Source organism: Cydia splendana, chromosome 18 (assembly GCF_910591565.1).
Source record: "Cydia splendana chromosome 18, ilCydSple1.2, whole genome shotgun sequence".
Lineage (NCBI taxonomy): Eukaryota > Metazoa > Arthropoda > Insecta > Lepidoptera > Tortricidae > Cydia > Cydia splendana.
Genome location: NC_085977.1, coordinates 12,793,853 through 12,820,791, shown reverse-complemented (window position 1 = coordinate 12,820,791; position 26,939 = coordinate 12,793,853). Strand labels below are relative to the sequence as shown.

At 38.2% G+C, this 26,939-nt stretch overlaps 2 protein-coding genes and 1 long non-coding RNA gene across 3 annotated transcripts in view; all 3 read left to right on the top strand.

The window, feature by feature from the left end:
* LOC134799162 (uncharacterized) overlaps positions 1 to 26,939 on the top strand; it is a 409,935-nt gene that overhangs the window by 161,827 nt on the left and 221,169 nt on the right. The gene's annotated exons all lie outside the window — the stretch shown is intronic.
* The window catches only part of LOC134799158 (uncharacterized), a 143,938-nt gene that overhangs the window by 89,151 nt on the left and 27,848 nt on the right, over positions 1 to 26,939 (top strand). Inside the window, exons 5-6 of the mRNA XM_063771566.1 lie at positions 332 to 537; positions 8,886 to 8,913. Coding sequence (XP_063627636.1) covers positions 332 to 537; positions 8,886 to 8,913 — 234 coding nt within the window. The remainder of the gene's footprint in view (positions 1 to 331; positions 538 to 8,885; positions 8,914 to 26,939) is intronic.
* LOC134799614 (uncharacterized) lies at positions 9,330 to 11,470 on the top strand. Its single transcript, XM_063772053.1, has 2 exons — positions 9,330 to 9,667; positions 10,198 to 11,470. The coding sequence occupies exons 1-2, from the start codon at positions 9,505 to 9,507 to the stop codon at positions 11,298 to 11,300; spliced, it is 1,266 nt and encodes a 421-aa protein (XP_063628123.1). The 5' UTR covers positions 9,330 to 9,504; the 3' UTR covers positions 11,301 to 11,470.

The window sequence follows — 26,939 nt, the reverse complement described above, 5'->3', positions numbered from 1 at the left end:
AAAACTCATTAGTACAAGCCGGGGTTCGACCTCCGGATTGAAAGTCGCATGCTCTAAGCGCTGCGCTGGGCTACCACCGGTATTTACCGTTATTCGTGAAATATGTTGGAAGCATTAAGTAATATTGAGTTTCAGGATAAAAAGGCACTACTTACATTGTCACCCGAATGTATGAGTGGCGCGGGCTTCGGCTATTTTACTCACTCTCGCGTCCGCCCCATGCCATTAAATTCCCATAAAAGCAAGGCAACAAAATAAACATCAAGAATATTGTGTACAGAACGTTCAATAACTTGCCAAGAACTTTTCTAAACCATGTGTTCTTTCACAGGACGCATCAGGCAAATGCATGGCCACACAGAAACACCTCGTGAAGGAGTGTCCCGAGATGCTGGCCATCTCCACTTGGACGGGCCAGGTTCCGCGGCGGCCGGCGTTACCACCAGGGGCGAAACTGTCCCAGTTGATGGCGCTAGGGTCGCGGCAGAGTCCAGGGCATGTGGTCTGGATGCTCGCTAAAAATGATGAGGAAATGAAGTGAGTATTTGAAGCTATTGTAGAAATGTTTCTGTGAGTCATGTCGTAAAGGATTGTTACCAGGGGTGAAGCTATCGAAGGTGGCGGTAGGATTGCGGCAGAGTTTAGGGCATTTTGTGTGCCATTGCATCCAAAAGGATTTTTACCAAACTAAAGAAATCTTACATCACTCCATCCTACAAAATATAGATAAATATACATATTAGGTATTATAACCGCACACATCTTCCTACCTGCCAAGTGCCAACTAACGGTTCGGTCACACTGACGCGGACCCACGCACCGATCAAGTGCACATTAATAAATAAAATTAAGGCTTGTAGAAATAATAACGCAATGTATTCAAGGTTTATTGCATACCCAAAGTCAAGCCGCGTCTATAAAATATTCCTTATCACGAACATAAGTGGGTGACTGGCGAAATCTGCACACTCCACCAGTTTTTTACCCGAATACATCATGCACGCTCGACTAAAACCCTAAATCCCTAACATTAGCCTGAAACCAGTAAAAGCTTTTGTGTAACGTGCATTTGTCCCAGTTATAAACTATGCAGACACCCAGACAGTGGCAGTCCTTTTTAAGTACACTTGGCATTAAAACTGGTTTAGGAGTTTCTATGGGAATCTTCCCGTTTTCATTGCTATTGAGTGTTGTTTGATGTGATGTGATGTTACAAGTGATGATTATAAAGTTTGAATGCATTTGGATAACTGGAAACTTTCTTTTGTCACTTAGTTACCTTTGCGTAATAAATAATGACAGCTTTCAAGTACTCACATAATAATGGACAGGTAATTTTTAACGAAGGAAAAATATAGATAATTTACGTATATTATATTAATTAATGATATTCTCCTTTTTTGGAACGGTAAAAATAGCGCCAAGTCTCTAAATGTGAATTCCCTGTTTGTTTTCCGGGCCAAGTTTTTATGGGCCGTGAAAGGGTAACTCGAGTGTATGTACCTGCCTTACAGCTTCCTTATCTACACATGGAAATATATTTTGTATTATCTTCCGCGCATTGAGTACCATCATCCCATGCAGGTTTTATTTTAATGGCCCCCAATACGATTTGACGCCACATAATACACAAACAAAGATTTACTCGTACCATGATAATCCTACTTATTATGTGCTCTTAGTGTACGTACCTACACTCTGTATCTTTAGGTATTTAAATAAAAGTAAACCAAATCTACCCTCAAATAGCTCCTTAAGCCAGTTGAGGGTGGACGAAAACATTACACGATCAAATAATGTAGGTTAAAGTCAGGCCGTTCAGTGACTGATCCAGGCGGTTTTGTATTTGGTCGGTAAACCAATAAATGTTATAACTACCCGAAAATTTACTAATTGTTTGTTTACTTTTATTTAAATACCTATACAGACTATAGTATGAACTATTTTGTAAAAGGTAAAATACTTCTTGTAGCAAAAGATTTAAAGTGTATAAATGTGTAGAACGTGCTCACGATACCGCTCGAGTGGGTGGAAAAGACAATATTCTTTTCACAAAAACATTTCATAAAAAACTGCATGCGTTTAAATGTTTTAATTGTTAATATCGATTAGTTGCGCTGTGTTGTACTTACAATGATGGGAAAATTATTTAAGAAATAATTTTCTAAAGATTTATACTAAACGTCAATTTACCGTAAACTAGGTTTGCTTTGATTCGCGGGGTAAAATTGCTATAATAATCGATATTTGAGAAATATTAAGTTGGTGTTTTTAACGCGAGCTAATAAATTTTATGTTGTGGTTGGCAACCTTAGCAGAAATACCTACTTACTTGATGAAAGCGTTCAGAAACAAATTCCTTATACCTAGTTTAAAAATCAATGTTACTATACGAATCAAAGTAAGTTTACCCGTACAATACATATACTTTATTGCACACCTCACATACACGTTGTTTACAATAAATGTACAATAACATAAACAAAGACAATAGAGGTAACAACAGGCGGTCTTGTCGCTTAAGAGCGATCTCTTCCAGACAACCTTTCTTCCCGTACTTGAACTACATTTTTCTGTCGTAACACGTAAACCATTTGGGAAATTCATTCAATTGTTTATCGTATTCTCGCCGATAAATTTCACATTCAAACTGGTTTTAAATGGCTTTTACGGCTATGCGTACGATGAAAAGATATAAATTTACGTAAAAATACACTACATTAACTAGTATAGGTTGACCCAAATATACATTGACAAAAATTTTTTGAAGTGAAAGCTTCTTTAGCGGCGCTGTGCACTTTTTGTGATGGGGAAAAAATGTTAAACTCGCGAGAGCGTAAGACGTACGACGCTACGTAAGCCGGACACGTGACCAGAGGGCCTACCGCGAACCACGTTCGACGTGTTGCCTCTGTGTCGCACTTGTAAATTAGTACGTAAGTGTGACAGGGAGGCAACACGTCGAACGTGGTTCGCGGTAGGCCCTCTGATTGGAAAACTGTTACAATGTCATTGAGTTTTCACTTCTGCCGGTGCAACCCATTGTTTTTTGGCAATATTTTTCTCATTTACCTACTTACACATCTTTTAAAAAAAGTCACTAAAAATTAAAACTAAGACAATAATTTTAAACTAAGACAAAACGAAAAATATTCTACTTTATTTTCGATACATAAACGTAAACGTTTTTTAAAATTAGCAACAATATGCCGCATTAAAAAAAATGCAACGTATTTTTGGCCACGCTGTGTATCTAGTGGGCTTGGAGGATATAACCAAACGGAGACGCCTTGTCTGTAATTTTCTGTACCGTAAAATGGGGTTAGTAGGGTGAAAACTGAAATTCAAACCTCGATAACATTTTATTTTTACATATGAAAACTGAATGGTGTATATAATAAGTGTTCCGGACGTTTGTATTTTAGTTTTTATTTTATTTTGGGTAGTTCCATTTCATAACTTTGACGATAAAGAGGAAAACCCACCTCACCCCGTAGTGCCTCGTATTTGGGGTGAGAGGGGTTTTCATACAAAGGTGATTTTGGAAGATTGTTGGATCGATTTTTTTTATTATGCGTATTACTATAGCTCCATTTTAAATGGGAATACATTATTTTTGTTGCAGTAGCCTTAAAATCCCTACTCACCCCCCTCTCAATCCCTTCTCACCCCTCTCTCAAACCTTCTCTTCCCATTCATAACCCACCTCTCCCCGCTAAACCTACTCACCCCGTTTTACGGTACAAAACAGTCTGCCGATTTTTGCGGGGGAGGGGCACGTCAAATGTATAGGTAACGTAAAAATAGCCATGTCAGATAAACGTCAGTCCATACAATGTGTATGATCATTGGCCGCCTATTTTCGACAGAGGGGAACGCCTGTTAATGTTAATGGCTACTCCGTTTGGTTATATCCTCTAAGCTAGTGGGTCATAATAATTGTGAGTCAAGTAAGTAAGTTACTGCTATATGAAACTTTTTTACGATACAACCACATCATTCCTTCCCGGATTCCCATGAACTATAACCATAACAATACGAGTAGGTATAGTTAACGATAAGTATGGATATAAAAGTTATGAACGAAAACTTTCTTACATACATTTGTGTAGATAAGTATGTAAGTAAGTACGTATCGAACTATCAAGTTTGTAATAACTATGTAGATAAAAAAATATTATTATACTGATACCTACATGTTTCGCGCGGCGCGCCATATCTTTCGTTTCATTCTAATTTCCAGGCTTTACGTCCCCTCTTAAGACATCTGAAGGCCTCAGGGCCAAGAACCCGACTGTCGGGTACACTGTTAGCACATTGTTTACTATCATCAGGTTGTTCTTCCGTCATTTGTAAATCGTTTGTAGTACATAACCCTGCTAGCACTCGATCCAACATGTCAGCACATGGTAAAGCGATCACATAACGCGGTGATCAGTCCCCGGCAGCGGCTATGATGAATTACGGCTTGTAGGGGTCCGCGGGGACGAAATAACCTTATCTACAAACTTGAAAACTTGGGTCACGTCTGGATGAGATTAGCTCAGGACCGGGACAAGTGGCGTACTAGAAGATAGGCCTATGCTCAGCAGTGAGCGAGAAAGGGCTAATATGATGATGATGATGATGATGATGATGATGATGATGATGATGATGATGATTATGAAGCCAACAACAACCAAAAGTAGAATTGGACCTAGGATACAGCCGATTGAGCTTGAGCACTCCTAGCATTTTGTCACCTCTATTCGTATCTAGTAACCCTACTAACGTTCGTTTTTTTAGCATTAGAAAATAGGTAAACAATCTTGTCTTTTTATTGAAAAACACAATTGAAAATAAGTCACGACAAATATGTAACAATTATGAATCATATACGATTATTTACGTTCTTTTACTTTCATAAGTAATAGTTCCTGTTTTTTAAAAGCGTTTTTCAATTAAAAGACACGTCAAGATCGCGTACCTAGTCTTTTTCTAATGCTAAAAAAACGAACTATAACATACGATCCTTAACTGGTAATTTGGCACATGGTAAAGCGATCACATAACGCAGTGATCAGTCCCCGGCAGCGGCCATGATGAATTACGTCTTGAATGGGTCAGCGGGGACGAAAGAACCATATATACGAGTACCTACTGTACCGTAACCTTACTGGTACCTACGTCGATTTGTGTATGATTGTCCCATAAATCCCATAATATATCTACCCTTTGCCCACCGATTTTTTTGTATAGATATCGACATAGCGTAGCTGTATAGTCTGACAAAAAAGAGTAGAAATTTAAAAGTGGCAATAATGTAATGTCGTCCCTTTCAAATCAATATACTTATTTAAGAAAACGGGACGACACTACTTACTGTATTGCCACTTTTTAATTTCTACTCTTTTTTGTCAGACTTTAGGTAGCTTTCTCATAGTACGGAACCCTCCACATCGTGTTGTCACTCTTGGCCGGTTTTTTCCGTTCACTCCGGCGACGCACTCGCTTCGTGTTCCTCCTTATCCGTTTTCACCCAATTATTATAAATAATGAGGCGGGCTCGCGTTGCTTTGTAATAATGCCAATTTAAAGGTTCCTAGCTAAATTATAGGCGAGAGACATCCAATGCTAAAGGCCTATTGAAACTATACAAATGTATGTCATTTTGACTAGTGTTGGTAGGAACTCGAGTCTTTGTCTACTTTTGAAGATTAAATTTAAATTAAATTAAATTCAGCCCCTAATAGTCGAGTCTTTTTAAGCGCAACTCATAAAGACTCGAGCCTCCGAACAAAGACTCCGTCAATAATTTTATAGATTTTATGAAGTTTTATCTAAAAGTAATTTTAGAAGGTGAATTAATTAAACTCAAGTTTACCCTGGTATACTTAAAAAGTTTAAAAAATATTAATCTGTATTCGGCGTTTACCCGTACACATCTAGGTCTATAGAACACTGGGTAATGTTAGGTGTTGCACTTCTGACATTACCCACAATCCAGAGTAATGTTGTTTAAATTTTCGGACTTTACCCAAAAGGCTGGGGTAGTACTAGTTATACCAGGGTAAACCTGAGTTTTCTTAACCTTCTAACATTACCCGTAACATAAAAGAGCAATTCCCAGAAAGTTTCTAAGTTTCTAACATTCCTTTTTTGTTACCAGATTTCCTTACATATTTGGTAACAAAAAAGGAATGTTTCTTAGAAACTTTCTGGGACATTTTGGGAAATGTGGTGGAAGTTGTTCAGCTTCATGTACTTTACCAGCATACCAATTTTTATAGAAATCTAAGATGTGATCGAAATTTCCAAACTTTTTGAGAATTGCTCAATTATAACAGTAAAGGAAATAGCGAGATTTCAAATTTAGAAGTATTTGCGCAGCCCGCGTTTACATTTGGTTTCCGAACGCCCCTCGCCCGTGCCGGCGCACGTGCGAACGCACGCGGCGCCGCATGTGTCCACAATGCCTCGCCCTCCGGCGCCGAGGACAATTCCACTCGTTTTCGAGGCTGCATGTTACATGGCTAAGTTGCTTCGTGAATGTTATACAAGTACAAGGCTGGCAACCAAGCTTGAAATGGCAACCGCTGTGACCTTGCTAGTTTTCAACGTACGGGTAAACTGAGGTTACTTTGATTCGTAGGGTCACATTAATCATCGGTTTGTAAACTATAGGGAATTCGTTTCTGAACGCTTTCATCATGTATTTCATAAAAAAATAAAAAATAAAAATAAAAAATGTTTATTGCCAAAAAAACGAAATCTTACAGTATAAGTACATTATAGCTTATAATAGACAATTATTAGTACTAACAAGTTTTACAAGTGCAGGACAGCCTTTCTTTTGGTACATAGGCAATGGGCACCAGTCTCAGGTTTTGCTAGATTGGTGGTATTATCCAGCCCTGATTTTCAGCCTGATCCCTCTGGTCGGAAGGCGTTTGGCGCGGCTGTGTGTGCGTGTGTGTGTGTGTGTGCGTGCGTGTGTGTGTGTGTGTGTGTGTGTATGTGTGTGTGTACCTAAAAGGTGTGACTGTTACAGGAGTGCTTGTGTGTATGCTATACATATACATAGATATCCAGTACTTTATTTTTATATGAATATATATTATTATTTATTATTATTTATCTATCATGAAGTAATTTTGTATTGTAAAAGTTATACTCGCTCTAATTTCTTTGTAAAGTCAGGTGGTGTACGAGAAACATATTTTATTTTGCTCGGAGCAAGGGAAATATTAGTCTCTGACTACTTGGGTGGCTCTAAAATATTTTTTTCGACGGGGCTCCCTCTTATTTTGTTACACTTATTATGCTGATAAAATACACCAAGTTTCGTAACTTTATCTCAACTACAAGGGGGTGCTTAACCACTTTGAAATTTTGTATGTTGTATGAAACCACAAAAAAAGTATTTATTATTCAGTATTTTAGTTAAGTATCTGTTTTCTCACTATTTGCACATGTGATTTATAAGTTTTGAGGTAGAAAAACATTTTTATTTCTATTTTCTATAATTTTTCAAAAGTAAGATTTTTTGAAATTCACCTAAAAAAATCATAAAAAATAGAAATAAAAATGTTTTTTTACTTAATAACTTTGAAGTCACACTTTTCAAATAATGTGAAAACTACTACTTACATAAAAATCTAAAAAATAATATTTTATTTGTTGAATTTCATACAACTTTAATTTTTTTTTGAAGTGTTTGAGCACCCCCTTGCAGTTGAAATAAGATTACAAAGCTTGGCGTATTTTGTCAACATAACAAGTGTAACAAAATGAGGGGGTGCCGCTTCTTCTAGCTAGAGTTTGAATCTTTCCCATACAAACGTGAACCACCGTACTGACTAACCTAACTTTGCACCAACTTGGCAGTAAGAATGCATAGCTTACAATCTCTACAAGTTCCTTATGAATTACAGCTAACTGATATGATTCCAATATAATTCTAATATCGCTTTGATGTCAGTGCATGTTCGTATTAGCCTCTCTGTTTCTCATGCCCCGGTGTTTCCCTTCCTCCTCTTTCTAGGAACGAAAACGAGTACCAGACATACCTATATGTTACTTGGATATCGTTTTAAAATAAGAGCGTATTAACTTCGATTGTATGGCGGCGGCTTCGTCCGTGTGACTCTTTCGTTCGTTTTCAAATTGGCCGATCTGATATCGGATGTCGAAAGGAAGTAAAATGTAACATATTGTGTTTCTCTGTATTTATTTATACATCTAATATCATTAAGGCCCACTTGCACCATCCCACTAACCCGGGGTTAAGCGGTTAAACCGTTAACCCAGTATCAAATTGTACTGGTAACCATGGTAACTCCTGGTTCAACCGGTTAACCCGGGTTAGTGGGATGGTGCAAGTGCGCCTAAGTATTACTAAAAAACGGTAGACAACACCATAAAGGCGGACTTAATGCTAATGGCACTCTCCTGCAGCTATTTTTGTCATAGGCGCCTTCCAACATCCGATATCGGAAAGGCGCTTCCGATAAATTCTGCCTTGTCGGAGCCCCCCGTCAGCTGTCGGACCGATAGTATATATTTGTTTGTGTGCGTATATGTGTAGGTATAATGCCGACCACTGACTAACAGGCCGCCGGACGATATCGGCCTGTCAGTTAGAACAAAAAATTGACAGTCCCGAACAACTGACCGGCCGATATCGTCAGGCGGACTGTTAATCAGTCAGTGTCGTGTCGTGTCAGTCGTTAGTCAGTGGTCGGCTTAAGGTTTATTGTAGTGTGGCAGTGCGCGTGACCGCTACAGACAGCGCCCGGGCGCGCCCCCGCGGCCTGACTACGGGGATGTGGGATCCTACATCCAATCGGACAGTGTGAAAACGCTCTTAATGTAAATATGTTGTTTTCTGTTTCATTGCTGCCCAGGGATTGGATGAACGCCATATCAAAAACGGTAAGTGTGAAGAATAGTAGTTAACAAGTCATAGTGTAACATTGGGATAGCTTCAAAAATGGGGTTTTTGTGAAAATAATAAACTAGGAAGCCCTTTCTGCTTTCTGATTTTTTTTTGTTAAAGTTATATTAAATACGTTTTTTGACTTCAAATACGTGAGTGATCCGTTTTTAATATATTTTATCTACCCAAATATCATAAACCCTCCATGATGCGTTCAAGAACCACACATTATGACCACCATAAAAATATACTGTTTTGTTAGAACAAATTTCTTATCTGTAAAAATGTTATTATTCCTAAATAATAACATCGATTTCGATATTATACTTGTGCTTCGTCGTCGAGATTAGTATCCTGGAATATTTATATATTTGTAGTAGTAACACGTAAGTGACACCACTCCAACACTATAGTTTAGATTGTTTTTTTTTTTTTTTTTTTTTTTTGTAGGTAGTCTCACCCTTGGCCACGAACGTCAAGTCATTCACGTTTTAGTGCGCAACCACTCAACATCTTAAAAATAAATCTTTTAAAATCTAAGTAATCTTCAAGTTTTTTAGGTGAATCATAGTGCGAAACGTGTTATAATGCCGAAACGTAAGCGTAAGCATAATGATTATGATGAAATTCGGCGCAAAATAAAAAAGTTGGAGCGTGACTTGCACCATGCCCGCGATACGAGAAGTGCAGAATCTAGGGACGAACGCGACCGTTACTATGAATACTCGGATCGCTCGGATGAAAACTCAAGTAAGTAATTATATTTCTTCATTAACCTACATAGGTGGAATTGATACTTACCTAAAGGTAATGACAATGACGAAAAACGTAAACAACCGTGTACCTGCGACAAACGTGTCTTAAGATTATTTGTACCTACGTGCAATAAGGAATGTAATCTGAGCGGTTTCTGGGACCGTTTCGTACTACCTTATAAGGCGCGGACGTAAACAAACCACGACCAGGGCAGTTTTTGGGACTGTTTCGCAGTGGATGTATATACGATAGGTACCTACCTTCTCAGGACAGTTTGTGGGACTGATCCGATACAAGGCTTAGCAAACCTGGACAGTTATTTGGGACTGGTCCGCAGCAGATTATGTATGATACTTGCCTTTCCAGGACAGTTTGTGGGACTGATCCGATACAAGGCTTAGCAAACCTGGACAGTTTTTGGGACTGATCCGATGCAACCTTATCACTTGGCATTTCTCGTATATGTACCCGTTGTACCTATACACACCAACAATTATAACATGTCTCATAATTATCGATTACAGTTCGACACGAATCGGAAAATTCGTTGGACGGAGATATTTATGGAGATTTCCCAGAATACCCACCAGAGGAAGATCCCGTGGAGATCATAGAACCCGACGCCCCTACACGTGCAGTCGTGGGTAACGCTGCACCCATCGCTACGCCCATCGCTGGACCCGCCGCTAGGCCTATCAATACGCCTACCACCACGTCTACCGTTACGTCTACCGTAACGACAGCCGCTACACATACCGCAGCGCATGTCACGTGCCCCGCCGTAGCGACAGATGCGCTTTGTGCCGTAAGTACTGGCGCGGAGGTACTGCAGAAGGAGAGCCCTACGGCGTTAGACAGCTCTGTACTGGAAATCCTGGGCGAAGATCCGTCTGAAAGTATACAGTACGGAAGCGAGATACGTAAAGAATTAGCAAACAGGCTCGAACACATCGCCACTACTGGCCTATCAAAAGAAGTGCGCAAAGAATTATTAGAGGCCTATCTTATACCGGCAAACTGTACCAAGATTGGCGCACCCCTGATGAACGCGGAAATTAAGGCTGCCGTTACCGACGTAATAACCAAAAGGGACAAGGGCATCGAAATGCGACAAAAACAGCTAGCATGTGCAATTTCAGGGCTAGCAGGAGTAATTAATACAGAACTTGAGTCCAGTGAAAAGAACAATGAGCGGCTGAAGCAACTCATGGATATAGGCCGCATTCTTTGCGACGTACAACATAGCGAGTCAGTTACTAGACGTAACTTTGCCATATACTCTATAAAAAAGGATCTCAAGGATCATATAACAAATACCAAAATCGACAAATACCTGTTCGGCGAGGAACTGGCGGAAACTTTAAAGACTGCCAAAGCAGTATCAAAATCGGGCACTGAATTAAAAGTGAAAAGCCAAGTTAGAAGCGTGAAACCATTCACACCTACCAGCAATTTAAACTGGAGAGCGCGGGCCCCAGCACGCAGGCAGCAGGGCCCTCAGCGAAACCGCGAGCCTGCTCATCGCTCATCGACGCCGGGTCCATCTTCAAGACACACACGAACTCCGAGGCACGGCTACTCGTCCAAGACATCGCAGCCTCCGCAGAGACAACAGCGGCGTCGTTAGACACGGTAATGTACGCTGGCCAATTGTCTAGGTTTCGTGCGCAGTGGGAGATGCTAACCAATGACCGAACAATCCTATCATGGATAACAGGCTACAAAATAAAGTTCACGAGCCCAGTCGTTCAGCACCAGATCCCCAGCGCAGTGCACTATACCAACACGGAGAAAGCCCATTATAGCGAGGCAATACAAAATTTACTCAACATAGGGCCTAACTCAGTCTGTAGACCATGTGATGGCCAGTTTTTGTCCAGCATATTTCTCCGTCCCAAACCAAATGGTAAAATGAGATTCATCTTAAATCTCAAGAATCTAAATAAATTCATAAAAACCGACCACTTTAAGCTCGAAGATTTTCGTACTGCAATCAAATTAGTGTCGAAAAACTGTCATATGGCTACAATAGACCTCAAAGATGCCTATCTACTGATTAAAATACATAGAGAATCTAGAAAATACCTTAGATTTCTATGGGACAACAAAATATTCGAATTCAATGTGCTACCATTTGGTTTGAACGTGGCGCCATACATTTTCACCAAAATAATGAAGCCAGTTGTAAAACTATTAAGAAGTTGTGGCTATTTGTCAACCATCTACTTAGATGATTTATTCCTTATAGGTCAAAGCTATAAGGAATGTAAAACAAATGTAAACATTTCAACTGAACTGCTACGCGGTCTTGGCTTCATTATTAATGAGGAAAAAAGTAACCCTATACCCTCCAAAACATGCAAATTTCTAGGACTAATCATAAATTCCGAGAAGCTCCAAATTTCCCTACCAGACGACAAAAGGTCACACATTTCAAAAGAAATAAAAAGCATGCTGACTGTGAAAAGGTGTAAAATTCGGAAATTTGCACAACTTGTAGGATCTCTAGTTGCAGCCTGCCCGGCAATCGAATACGGTCTCCTCTATACAAAGGAATTTGAAAGATGCAAGTTTCTTAATCTAAAAGACGATGACAACTATGACAGACACATGACTCTGCCAGACACACTACTGCCAGATTTTCATTGGTGGCTTAAAGCTGTCAAGCACTCAGTACGGCAAATCAGAATCGACTCATATTGCCTCGAAATCTTTACTGACGCCTCAACTACTGGGTGGGGAGCCGCCTGCGGGAACGAAACTGCGAGTGGAGTATGGTCACGGGAGGAACAGGAAATGCACATCAACTGCCTGGAACTCCTCGCGGCATTTTTTGGGCTAAAAGTCTTTGCAAAAAATCGTACAAAATGCCAAATTTTAATGCGTATAGATAACTCGACAGCCATCGCATACATTAATCGCATGGGTGGAATACAATTCCCCCATCTTACGCAGATAACCAAAGATATCTGGCAGTGGTGTGAATCTCGCAATATACATATATTCGCCTCCTACATCAAATCAGCAGAAAATGTAGTAGCTGATGCCGAATCTCGGCGCACACACCCAGATATTGAATGGGAATTGGCCGATGGGGCATTTAAAGAAATCACAAGGAAATTCGGGCATCCTCAAGTAGACCTATTCGCTAGCCGGGTAAATGCCAAGTGTGCTAAATACGTGTCTTGGCATCGCGACCCTGATGCATTTGCAGTCAACGCGTTCACTTTGGACTGGTCTGAACTGTACTTTTACGCTTTTCCCCCGATTTCGATTATTCTGAAAACCCTAAGAAAAATCATTTCTGACCAAGCTCGCGGAATTATGATTGTCCCCTTGTGGAAAACACAACCTTGGTACCCGCTATTCCAACAACTTGTCACGTCAGAGTTAATAACATTCAAGCCTAATGGAAACATTATCTCATCTCATTCCAGCAACCCGAAAATACAGACAAGTCTTACCCTGGTTGCCGGAATATTGTGCGGTCAGCGCTTCTGCGACGCAACGTACCAGCAGAGTCAGTAAACATAATGCTGGCATCACTTTCAGAAAATTCAATTAAGCAATATGACACGGCGCTTAAGAAATGGTTCAAATTCTGTGCAGAAAATAACTTGCATTTATATGACGCGCCTATAACATCTGTCCTCGCTTTTCTCACGGAACAATTTAACAGCGGTAGCCAATACAGTACGCTTAACTGCCTCAGGTCAGCTATCTCGTTAGTACTAGGACCACATATCTCCAAAGATGATCTAGTATCACGATTCTTTAAAGGCATTTACAGACTCCGGCCGCCGTTGCCTAAATACAATGCCGTATGGGATCCTTCCGTTGTATTGGATCATCTGAGTACTCAGTTTCCTAACGAAAACTTATCACTTGAGGCGTTGACTAAAAAATGTGTAACTTTGTTAGCATTGGCTACCGCGCACAGGGTTCAAACACTGACTAAGATTCGTACCGATAATATAGAGAGAAACGATTCTCAGTTGATCATTAAGATACCGGATTTGTTGAAGACTTCCAGGCCAGGTTGTAAACAGCCGTTGTTGGTGCTCCCATTTTTTCTAGAACGGCCAGAAGTATGTCCCTCTAGAACCCTAATTGCATACTTAGAAAAGACGAGTCACGTCCGTAAGAATATTGTGCAATTATTTATTAGTTTTAAGAAACCGCATAACGCTGCATCAGGACAGTCACTCAGCCGTTGGATCAAGTCGACACTAAAAAGCAGTGGAATAGATGACTCAATATTTACAGCACACAGTACAAGGCACGCTGCCACTTCTAAAGCTTATAAATGTGGAGTCACCGTCGATTTAATCCGGAACACAGCAGGCTGGAGTGACAGTTCTAACACGTTTGCAAAATTCTATAATAGGACTGTAACATATAACGATAATAGTGCCTTAGTAAAGGCTGTGTTCTCTTCGAATCCTTGATTTATGTGTAAATTACAAAAGACCTAATTATAATCTTATAGAGTCAATTTGTACTAGTTAAAAATTCTTGAACGAGTTAATCACAACTCCTTCAATCAATTGTATAACTTTGATTATGACCCTGAAGCAATAAATACATAAATATGATTGATACTTCAGTCTCCTTCATTGCCGACATTCCCTGAGTGAACTCTCAAATTCTACAAATATATAAATATTCCAGGATACTAATCTCGAGGACGAAGCACAAGTATAATTAATGATTAAACGAACTTACCTGTAAGTGAAGTTCTATCATAATTATACGAAGTGCTTCGTCCGAAGAGATTAGTATCACCCCCCGCCCTTAAGTAATGCCCAAAAGCAGAGAATGTCATCAATGACGACTTGCTTACTCTGAACTTAATGACTTGACGTTCGTGGCCAAGGGTGAGACTACCTACAAAAAAAAAAAAAAAAAAAAAAAAACAATCTAAACTATAGTGTTGGAGTGGTGTCACTTACGTGTTACTACTACAAATATATAAATATTCCAGGATACTAATCTCTTCGGACGAAGCACTTCGTATAATTATGATAGAACTTCACTTACAGGTAAGTTCGTTTAATCATTAAATATTATGCATTCAAATTTCGAACATCTTTGGAAAACAAAGAAATTTGATTTGACATCTATTCTAATATCAGTAGAGATGACGTTTAGTTCGAAATAAATTGTTTATTTGCAAACAAATTTGACAAATGTCGCACGTAAGTAAGATATCGAACGATATGATAGTTGGGGCCGACTCTAGTTTTTCTCTGAATTAAACAAAACTATTCATTACCGCCATTACCGGTTAAAATTTGTTTTGTTGCATAGAATTATTCGATTTGTTGAACATAAACCATAAAATGAGCGATCAAGATAATATAGATATTTCGGCGACGCCTCCTGATATCCGTGACAAAGCAACTAACGTCATAAATGACTTATTATTACCAGTTAAGTCAAGAAAACAATACAAAGGAACGTACTTCTATCCGAGCTGGGGGCCGATTTTTGAATTTCGACCACTCGATTTCGTGTATTTCATTAAATAATATCTCCACTACCATGCATTTAAATTCTACTAATAGAATTGAAATCGAGTGGTCAATACCAATAGATTCCAAATTGCGATCACTCGTATTTCAAAAATTTGCATTTCGCCGTTTTTCACCGATTTTCGAGTGACGAAATCGAGCGATCGAAATTCAAAAATCGGCCCCCTGGGCAAGTGTTTTATGTATAATAATTGCACCATCCATACTGTAAATAATTATTATTGTTCTAAATAAATTTCTTCATTTTCGCATTTGTTTTCTGTTTTATTTTATTAATAATTACTGTTAGTGGCCCTGAACAACGCCGCGATGCCGGTCATAATATGCGGCTCCTGAATGCATCATGGAGACTTATGGTATGTGGGTCGATAAAGTAGTGCATGTAACTGTACATAATTAGGCATTAACACACTCGTGTGATCCTTTTAAAAACGAGCGTCGTTCGTTTCTTTAACCCACACCCGTGTTTAATGCCCTTCATTATGTACAGTCACATAAACTACTACCTATAATATGTCTGTGTCTCACCAAAGACATATGTAATTCCGTATAAGATGAATAAAGTCTAAGGAAAAAACGTGCCTCGGAAATCAAGAAAAAGTCATTCTCGGATAGATGGCGCACACACCTTTGGCCTATGGTCGGCTAGATGGCGTTGAAGACACCGTTTCACAACATGGGTCGAAATGATATAAAAATAATAAAATCATATTCATATCATAATTTTTTTTTGATAGCTATATACCTACATTTTCATTTTGAGTTTTAATCGTGTGTCGATAGATGACAGTAAATTTAATGTGACTACAAAATTTACTATAAGTTTTGGTTATAAAAACATTTGATGCTAAATATTTAAAATTTATTTAAATTACATTAGCGTCGTTAAATTAAGCTTAAAATCCTCCATAAATAAAATAACTGACATCATTCTGGTGTCAGTGTACGTTCGAATTGGCCTGTAGGTACCTACTGTAAGTACCTACAAGAATAATGATGCTGTAGTAGGATTCGTTCTATTACTATGCCGTGTCCGTTTTTTAAGTTTAAATTACACTGAGAACTTGAACGGACGAGTGCAAAGGTCTTGGAGGGTTTTCTGTACTGCATAGTGCATACTTAGACTTAGACGGGGTGGAACCTAACAACTACTAGGTAATCATGACGCTATTATAACTCAGATCAAATTTGATTATTTTAATTTAACCCAACCTATTTTTATATTTATATATTTCGGGAATCTCGGAAACGGCTCTAACGATTTTGATGAAATTTGCTTTAAGGAGGTTTTCGGGAGTGAAAAATGGCTCTAGCTAGGTCTTATCTCTGGGAAAACACGCATTTTTGAGTTTTTATATGTTTTCCGAGCAAAGCACGGTCTCCCAGATCCTTCTTCCTCGCGTTATCCCGGCATTTTGCCACGGCTCATGAGAGCCTGTGGGGTCCGCTTGACAACTAATCCCATGATTTGACGTAGGCGCTAGTTTTTACGACAGCGTGTTAGAATTGTCAAAAGAGGTTTGGCGCCAGAGTACTGGCCGTATTTTGTTTACTCTGTAATTTCATAGGGTAGACCGGGGGCAATAGTACCATTTTTTGGATAATGGTTCCTAGTTCAGAATGTATAGGAGCTGAACCAAAACTGTACGTACATATGAAATAGTACATATAGTATTTTTGAGGGTAATTGTTAATAAACGGTAAGAATATGGTAGAAAATCCCGCTTTTTGTCATTGATTCCTTGTGGTACAATTGACCCTTCGTGCGGGTCAATAGTACCAAAAATTGGAACGTAAATAAAACCCAAATAATATGTTTATTATATAAAGATTTATTATTTTAGAGCTTAACTGTAATCAATATTTTCAGTTACATCAGTCTTAAAAAGGAGAATATTTAAAAACACTAATTGAGATCAGTGGTTACTTTGAACTCACATTACTATTAATATCTCACTAAGTAACAATAATATAGTTTAACGATCAAAACCACAGCCACTGATTACTCACAGTATTCTAATTTGACAACAATTTATACTAAAAACTAACAAATTAACGACTTATTCAACAATCGTACTTTCTATATAGTTACTATTGCCCCCTGTTACAATCAACCCCGCCTTAAAAATACTGACATTCTAATTTTTTGACCAATAAAAATCGACTGCGTTGTAAAGTATATCATATATGTATATATGGGTCAATTCATAACAGTCAAGTTATGACATATATAAGTTATGACAAGTCACACCGCTTGCTTGAGCTTTTTTTGTTTTTTTTTTCCAATTCATAAAAAATGTTTGTTCTCCCAGAAGGAGGTTCGTGGGGTATTTTACTATGGTACGGCCGTATAGAGAGTGGTCTCGTGACCCCGAAAATTCCGACTTTTGGTCTACCGTCTTTGGTCACAAAAATGTTGGACGGCCCGGCTAAACGGTGGGAGATGGGTGGGAGGTGCTCGACCAAATGTCATAGAGGAACCCTGGCAGTTTTTGAAGCCATTATTTTTTATTTCAAAATGGTGGCCAATTTTCAAAATGGTCCTAGCGCGCTGAAATTTTAGTCACGGAATCTCCGGGTCCCTTAGATTCCTATGAATAATTTTTTTTTGGACTAATGCTACAATTGTGGGAAAACTGGCCACTTTTATTTTGTATGGCAACTTTTAAACAGTGCGAGATAGGTGCGGGGTGCTCGACCAAATGAAATGTCATAGAGGGCCCCGAGACAAAACAAACTACATTTAAATGAATTCAAAATGGCTGACCATTTTTATAAATTTTTTCAAGTTGGACCGAGCGCGTTTGGCATGCGGCGAGCCTGGGGGCCCAAGTTTACCATGTCAAATTTTTTTTTTCGAAAAATCCAAAATGGCGGCGGATACGGGCAAGCTCCAACTTCCCCCTCTCGTGTGACGCTTGGGGCCTTCGGCCCTACGCGGAGCTTAAACACGACCTAATAGGAAAAGTGTTGGGTCGTGTTTAAGCTCCAACTTCCTCCTCTCGTGTGAAAAAAAAAATTAAAAAAAGGTCGACCATATTGATTTTTTTTAATGGGTTCTATTTGCGTTGAGGCTCTCTATGACATTTGGTCAAGCATCTTCTTGCTCGGGGGCATTAGTACCATGTGAGTACCATATAATATGAGTAAAATAAAAACGTTTATGAAATAAAAAATTTTTTGGACACAATTTAAGAATCACCCAGGTAGGTATCAAACTAAATTATGAAATATGTTATTTAGGTATATACTTACATAGTTTTTATCATACAAAAAAACGAGTTTACTATTATTTTATTATAAAAAATTTGAGATTTATTTGTAATTTAAAAATTAAAATCGCAGTTTAACTATCTGTATGTCACGTGACCGTAAACGCCATATTTTATCGCGGTCGGTGATATTTCGTAATTAAAAGAAAAAAAAACAACTAAAAAATAGTAAGGGGTCGTTTGTACCGCGGTGTCAATTGTAACGGTACAATTGTCCCCGACTCACATGGTACTAATGCCCCCGAGCACCCAAAATTACATAAAGTACTGATATTTCGATTCCTTTACCTAACTCCTCCCCATACTGTGCCACAAAACAAACTTTGATAAGTAACTAATCATAATCAAATACCAATCTTACTCGAGGATTATTTAGTTTTGAATAATATGACAAAATATTTCTCGTAAATACTTACTTTGATCGCTCGAAAACAAAAATGGTCTCCTAGCACCTCCGTTCCGCGTCGCAGCGAGCGGCCGACTGGTGTGCGGGTCCAGACAAGTATTAGGCTTCATCGTGTATACCCACATATACATATTTCTTTATAATTGTGAAGATAATAACGATGGTACTATTGCCCCGTGGTACTATTGCCCCCGGTCTACCCTACTTGTTTTTAAATAGGGGATATTACTGCAATGTTCTGCCGCCAGAGAGCAGCACTACCGACTCAGTAAATTCATAGACTAACATATACATACTGTGCCTTAAACTGTTTTTTGACAAATTTTCACAGACAATAAAATATGACATTGATGCATCAAGGCGGTTTGTTAACAAGGGCCTACCGGTAAACGCGAAAATCGAAATTTAGTTATCTGCCTCTTTATCGCTCGAATATGCAAGAGTGATAGAGAGGTTAGATAACGAAATTTCGATTTTCTTGTTTCGCGGTAGGCCATGTGTCAATGTGGTTTGTTTACTGTATGTGCCACAAAGGTGCCATCTACGCAGAGCTTTGCCTAATATTCCCTATTGTGTTTTAAAATACTCTTCTATAAAATGTCATGCGTAACTGTCTGCTCTTTTTTGTTCGTTGTCAATATTTTACATTAATAAATTAGATCTAATTTATTATTTAATATCTTTATTATTTACAATATCAATGGGACTCCCTGCGTTACAAGTTGATGATATCATGTGTGTGATAATATCACAGCGATTGCCATCTGACCTTCCAACTAGGGTTGCCAACCGTACTATATTACTTATATAGTATTGTACTATATTTTGGCTCTCTGTACTATATACTTTTGGAAAAATATATAGTACGCTAAAATACTATATTTCCGAGTAAACGTATGTTTAGTATTTTATCTAAAAGTACTATATTTTTGATGCCTTATTCTGGAAAATACTATATTCCACCAAAAAAAAGTTAGCAACCCTACTTCCAACCCAGAGGGGAAATTAGGCCTTATTGGGATTAGTCCGGTTTCCTCACGATGTTTTCCTTCACCGAAAAGCGACTGGCAAATATCAAATGATGTTTCGTACATAAGTTCCGAATAACTCATTGGTACGAGCCGGGGTTCGAACCCGCTACCTCCGGATTGAAAGTCGCACGCTCTGACCGCTAGGCCCCCAGCGCTTTTTTTTAAAGCACGGTCTCCCAGATATTAACTTATTTATACCACTTATACAGTAGATACTGAAACAATTCAGGTGCCAAGCGTTGACCCTCGGTTGACTCAGACCCGATCCGAAGGTTACACTAACTGCTCGTGATCAATTTATTTAACCCTTTCACTGCCAGGTGAAGTTCAAAAGTTCACAAGTGATTGCTAGGCGATTTTATTGGGCCATACCTAACGTGCAACTGAAACGGTTTTATAGTCTAGATTTCAAGTACATATAACGGCAGGCTGGCAGCCTATAAACTTTTCTGTTTTGGCTTTTAAACTAGTAGAAATTGCCTTTTCTCATTAAGTCAGCCTTCTGTACGATAAGCTTTCTTTTCACTCGGTATCACATGAGTGATCTAGTTAGAAGGTCCGAACCATACTGTTCTACCTTAGAGATGGCCAGGGGGCGCCATAAGCCTTCAGTAAGAAGTGCATATACTTGGAAAATTTGACCTGTGCCGCTTTGGCCCGTGGCCGAGTGGCTTAGGCACCTGCTGCGATAGCAGAGGACGCTGGTTCGATTCCAGCCTGGGGCACTAGAGGCCTTGGTCACTTTTTCTTAGTATATGACATTTATTTCAGTTTATAATTTATATAGTAGTGTTTCTACTTGATAAAAACAAATTAAAATATTTTTCTGAAATAATTTAATTTGTTCAAATACTTGAAGCTTTCTTTTGTAGAATAAAGATTATAGTAAAACATTGAAACTCTCGACTCGAGAGACTCAAATATACAAAAAAAATTCATAACGGATCACTATAACATAATTTTATCTATCGCTCAATATGCTACGATATCTTTTTTGGATCGTTAACTTGAGCAACACCTGGCCCCAATTTCACCACGGTGACAGGTGCGACAATTGTAAAATCACTGTTGATGACCTCACAGGCATCCATGGGCTACGGTTACCACTTACCATCGGGCTGGCCGTATTCCTGTTTGCCACCATCATTGCATTATTTAAAAAAACTTTATTATATCGGAAAAAAACAGATATTTCTTTTGCGAAGTTTCTGACAATTGTCAAGATTTAGAAGAATTGTAGGTAATTCTTGACAGGTAATGAGTTATATGTCGGAATTTCGTGACAATTGTAGTGTTTCTTGTGACAATTGTCATAAACTTAGCAAGAGAAATATCTGTTTTATTCCGATATAATAAAGTTTTTTTTAATAAAACAATGATGGTGGCAAACAGGAATACGGCCCGCCCGATGGTAAGCGGTAACCGTAGCCCATGGATGCCTGTGACGTCAGCAACAGTGATGTTTTACAATTGTCGCACCTGCCACCGTGGTGAAATTGGAGCCTGGGGGCTGGCTAGCCAAGATGACAATCGTTTGCAGAAAACGAAATTAAACGATATTGTCTCTATCACTCGTCCATATAAGTGCGATAGAGACAGATAGCGTTTTGTTTCGTTTCTCTGCGAACGATTGTCATCTTCTTAGCTAAAGTCAAACCGAGAAAAGTCTGCAGCAATTTTGATAGCCCACGCAGTGCAAGTGTCATTTTGAATGTCAAACTTCTATGAAATTATGACGTGTAAATAACACTTGCACTGCGTGAGCTATCAAAATCGCTGCAGGCTTTTCTGTGTCTATCTCTAGGCGCCCTGCGGGCGCAGCACGGTTCCATTTTTATCGCCTATCACTATGCGCGTCCCTTTCGCACTTACATACTTGTTAGAACGTGACAGGCATGGTGACAAGGGATAAAAACGCGACCGTGCTACGCCGCCTGGAATGCATGTTGGCTAGCCTTTTAAGGCGTCATCGTCATCGATTGTAAAGAAAGAATCGATACGAAGTGTATGAGCGAGGCTCGACGCATGGAGCAATAATCGACCTAAATAACGTGACTGACCCGTTTTAAAGTAATGACGTTTTTTTTAAACGTCTGTCAAATCTGAGTCCAAGATAAGTCTGCAACGATGTTGATAGCACACACAGTGCAAGTATTATTTTAAACGTCAAACTTCTATGAAATTATGACGTATAAATAAATAACACTTGCACTGCGTATGCTTTCATAGTTGCATACTTTCCTTGGTCTAACCCTAATCGTTCGTCTCTATCCGTCATTAAAAAAATTGTGCTATCCAGAAAGAGGCAAAATGTACTTATTCATATTTATAGTTTATTTAGTTAGCTCAATTAATAAGTCTCGGAGTAAGTAACCGCTAGGCGAGCACCTGGCATTGAAAGTGTTAAGACCCCGGTCGGAATACCGGTGGTGGAGTGACCTTTGCCCCATCGTTAGGATAATAAGATAGAGAATTTGACGACTGAAGAGGTTGCCCATGGATACTTTACCTTTCAGCTCAATCAGCTACTTTATTGCAACGAAAATAGAGATAGAAATGTTCCAAAGAAATAAGTAGGTAATAAGATGTACAAAATGTTCACGCTCTATTTGGCTGTCAGAAAAACAGATGGAATCTCTTCGTGGAAGATAGGTTGAAGTTTAGGGTTAGAATTTTATAAAATGATCGATTCAATCAATCAATCTTTTATGTATTGATAAAACTTATATCTTTATTTATTTATAAGGTAGATACAAACATTAAAAAGAAAAATAAATTAACTTATCTATAAAATAAAACTAAAAACGAATACTAAATAAAATAAAATGGCTGCTATTTAACTGATCACCAGATTTAGTAAAATTTAATACCAAAAAAATATATATTTTAACACCCTAAAATAATGAATGATCACCAAAATTATAACACCATTTTAGTGTGAAATGATTACCAATTTTATTACATTTTACTATCCTTTTAAAGGAAATGACACCAAACTAATCATTATTAACCCAAAAATTGTAAATGATTACCAAATTTCATACCCCATTTTAATGTGAAATGATAACCAAATTTTTACATCTTGCTATCCTATTAAAGAAAATGACACGAAATAATCATTGTAAACCCAAAAATAGTAAATGACCACCAAAATTAGAACTCCATTTTAATGTAAAATTATAACCAAATTTTTAAATCTTGCTATCCTATTAAAGCAAATTACTCCAAAATAATCATTGTAAACCCAAAAATAGTTTATGACTACCAAAATTGTAACCACATTTTTATTAAAAATGTGCAAATATTTAATATAATACTATTAAATTAATTAATCCACTTCGTCACCTTTTTCTAGTAGCATTTTATTTCTGTAACAGTCGCAGTTCTAACCTAACAACCTAACCCACTTTTCTAGTAGCATTTCGTTTCTGTAAGGGTCGCAGTTCAAACCTAATCTAACCCACTTTTCTAGTAGCATTTCTTTTGTGCAAGGGTCGCAATTCAAACCTAACCTAACCCACTTTTCTAGTAGTATTTCGTTTCTGTATGGGTCGCAGTTCAAACCTAACCTAACCCACTTTTCTAGTAGCATTCCTTTTCTGTAAGGGTCGCAGTTCAAACCTAACCTAACCTACTTTTATAGTACCATTTCGTTTCTGTAACGATCGCAGTGCTAACCTAACCTAACCCACTTAACTGATATCAGTTTAACTTACGTTTCTAGTAGCATAACGAAATGCTACTAGAAAAGTAGTTTAGGTTAGGTAGGTATGCGGTGCGGGGTACGGGGGGTTGAGCGGGAGGGGCTAGTAATTTTGGCATCAGTTTACTTTATTTGGTATTATGTATACATTTTTTGGTAATCATAGTGGTTTATTTAGGTGAAAATATCGCATTAATTTGGTCTTCAAGATTTGGTGATCATTCATTAATGATCATTAAAAATCATTATTTTTGGTGGTCATTCAATATAATTGGTATTTGAATACAATTTGAAGGGCAGTCGTAATTAAAACGGTGGTACTTTTGTATTTTTAGGCCTTATTTTTTTGGTGTTCACTATTTTTTTTTTGGTAAGCATGTTTTTTTTATTTAGGGTGCCAAAGTATTTTTTGGTGGTCATTATATTTGTAGCCAAATAAAATTAATAAAATATATGTAAATATTTCACAATTCACTACAATACTTACTGCTTCCGACGTGTCGGAAACCGGTGTTGCTCGAAGCTTACTGCTAATGGGAACACATATTATTAACTAGCTGTGCCCGCGGCTCCGTCCGCGTAGAATTCGGTCTGTGTCAGTAAGCGGCTAATTTCTAAGCCTAATTTCTCTCCCTCTCCCCTGGAGGCGGAACTTGAAGTAAAGTTGACAGATGGATATGCTAGAGCAGCGGTCGGCAACAAGCGGCCCGCGGGCCGCATGCGGCCCGCGAACCTCTCACTTGTGGCCCACGAGCCTCCCTGGCTATTTTGTAGGTATGTAATATTGACAAACGACAATGTCTGATAAAGTCATAAATATATTGACCGAAGAGCTGGCGGCTACCTCGCACAACGTATCAGCATTGCGATACAGCGAGGAAATGCCGCCAGCATCCTTGGTACAATGCCTCAAGGGCCTATTTTAGATTTAAGCTAGTTATTAATTTCTTTTAGTAATACCACTGTATACAGGGTGGAACATTTCTAGGGACTGAGCTGAAAGGATAGTGTTATCTAAGTGATCTAAAATCAAATTATTATAATGGTAAAGCTGGATTAAAAAGTAAAACAAAATTATTAAAATGAAATATTTTTATATCAGTGACAACCCTACAAAGTTATTTACATTTTAAATTGACACATGTCATGTCAATAGGATTATCGTGTATATGGTTGAAACATACAGATTTTTGCACTAATGTTAAAAAAATCTCAAAAACGGTTAGAAATATTGACGTCATTATTAATAAGTGAAAAATAAAGTACGTAGCCTAAACAATTCCCCGTTTGCATAAAAGTCCTTCGTTCTGTTCCTAATATATCTTGTTTGTAAATAAATGATTCTATTTTAATATATTTTAATTCGAATTGATTGAGTATACCTACATAATGTGATTTTTCTGGCCTTGTCGGGACTTAATGCTTTACGGTTGATATGAGACGAGTGGACCTCTCATCGCTACGACTGCCAACTCAGGGTCGCCTTTTAAAATATCCTTCCCGCTGTGCTTACCGGAGAAGGAAATTTCTATTGTTATTTCGCACCTTGAATACCATAATGGCGTTAAAGCGTCATATTGTCCCATCTGATATCGGATACGACTAGGTACAAAAAGTAAAAAGGGCCTTTTTAACCGACTTCCAAATCTCAAAGAAGGAGGTTATCAATTCGGTTGTATGTTTTTTTTTAATTTTTTTATGTTTGTTACTCCATATCCCCGTCATTACTGGACCGATTTTGAAAATTATTTTTTTGATTGAATGTATATGCATACAGATTGGTTCCGTTGTTGTGAAAACCTAGTTCTGATGATGGGATCCATGAGGAATCGAGGGAACTCCTCAAATCTTAAAGGCATACATATAGTGATTTTTGTGTTTTTATCAACAAATCAAGCATATACATTAAATAATTGGCCAAGCACGAAGTCAAGACTACGGTGTTCAGAGCACCGTACGACACATCCCTAGGTGGTTTTAAGTCTGGATACTTATACTAATGTATCCCATAAGTACATTTTATTCACTATTAGGAAATAAGAAGGTAATGTCTGGGAGCTCTGGGACCTTGGAGTTTGGACTTTTATTAAAGGCCTCTGGGCTAGTATAGGTAATGTAGAAGTTATAAAGCTTCTACCTTAGATATATTTTTTAGAGATTAAAGATTTTATTTACCACCTTGTCGGGTTGATTGTATATCCATAGCAAATTACAGCTTTCTAACACTAACAATCAACCTCATCTTGGAGGTGAAAAGAGGAAAAATCGTAAGTCCCATTTCGGCCAACCGAAATCAAGAACGTTTATATAATATATAGACCGGGAGATAGTGACACATTTTACTGGGTCATTTGTACCAGTATGGCGGTTCGTCAGGGGTCTAAGCATGTAATGAAGGAAAGAAAATGCTATGACCATAGCGCTGGTACCGGCGGCCCAATCGCGTGGGCGTTAGTCGAACGTGTCGGATAAAATACGAGTGTCGAACGATTTGTACCACAAAAATCCTCGTATTATTCGATAGTCCATAAAAAAGAAGTAGGCGGTAGCGTAATGCCATACTTCTCCGGTGTGACTTACAGCCCGCCATACTGAGGCGAACACGTTAATTAAAAAAAAACAATTCAACCATTTGTAACAAGCTAATTTTTGCACAGGTGATCATCGTCGAGCAGCCATTCATGGACATCACCATGCCATACTTTTCGGATGGTTCCAAATGCCCGCCATACCGCCGCAAGGGAGTTAATTTTTTTTTATTGCTAAACGATTTGTACCATCTTGAATTTTTTTTTCAACACTTTCTGTGTGATCATAAATGGAAATCTCATAATGCCATACCTGTAGGAGGTGGCAAATGTGTACAATATTTTTTTTTTATTTCAAGTATGGTGCCCCTTTTTCCCCCTATTAGAAGTATGGCAAATATAATAATGGTCACATTGCATCATATAATTTCCAAAAATCCAAATGCCATACTGGTACAAATCGTCAAAAAATTGTTTTTTGTTTTAAGTCTTGGCTTAAGTCTCACAGTCGTCCGCCCCGTAGTTATAATCTGAAATATATTTTTTTAGGTACAATTGTATCCAAACAAACAGAATATGATGATGCCATGCTGTAAAAAAATATTTTACGTATACATAGTCGTATTTTTGAAACGTGTCGATTAAATAAGTTTTTCAAGTATGGCAGCACTTTATCCCCCTACTATAAGTATGGCAATTATAATAACGGTCACATTTTATCAAATACTCTCCAAAACATTAAATGCAATACTGGTACAAATCGTTTAGCAAAAAAAAAAAAATTAACTTCCT

Bases quoted from the DNA above. Each gene is read 5' to 3' on its own strand.
- LOC134799614 (XM_063772053.1), top strand. From the start codon at position 9,505: ATGCCGAAACGTAAGCGTAAGCATAATGATTATGATGAAATTCGGCGC. The intron at 9,668-10,197 runs GTAAGTAATTAT...TATCGATTACAG, and splicing joins TCGCTCGGATGAAAACTCAA to TTCGACACGAATCGGAAAAT.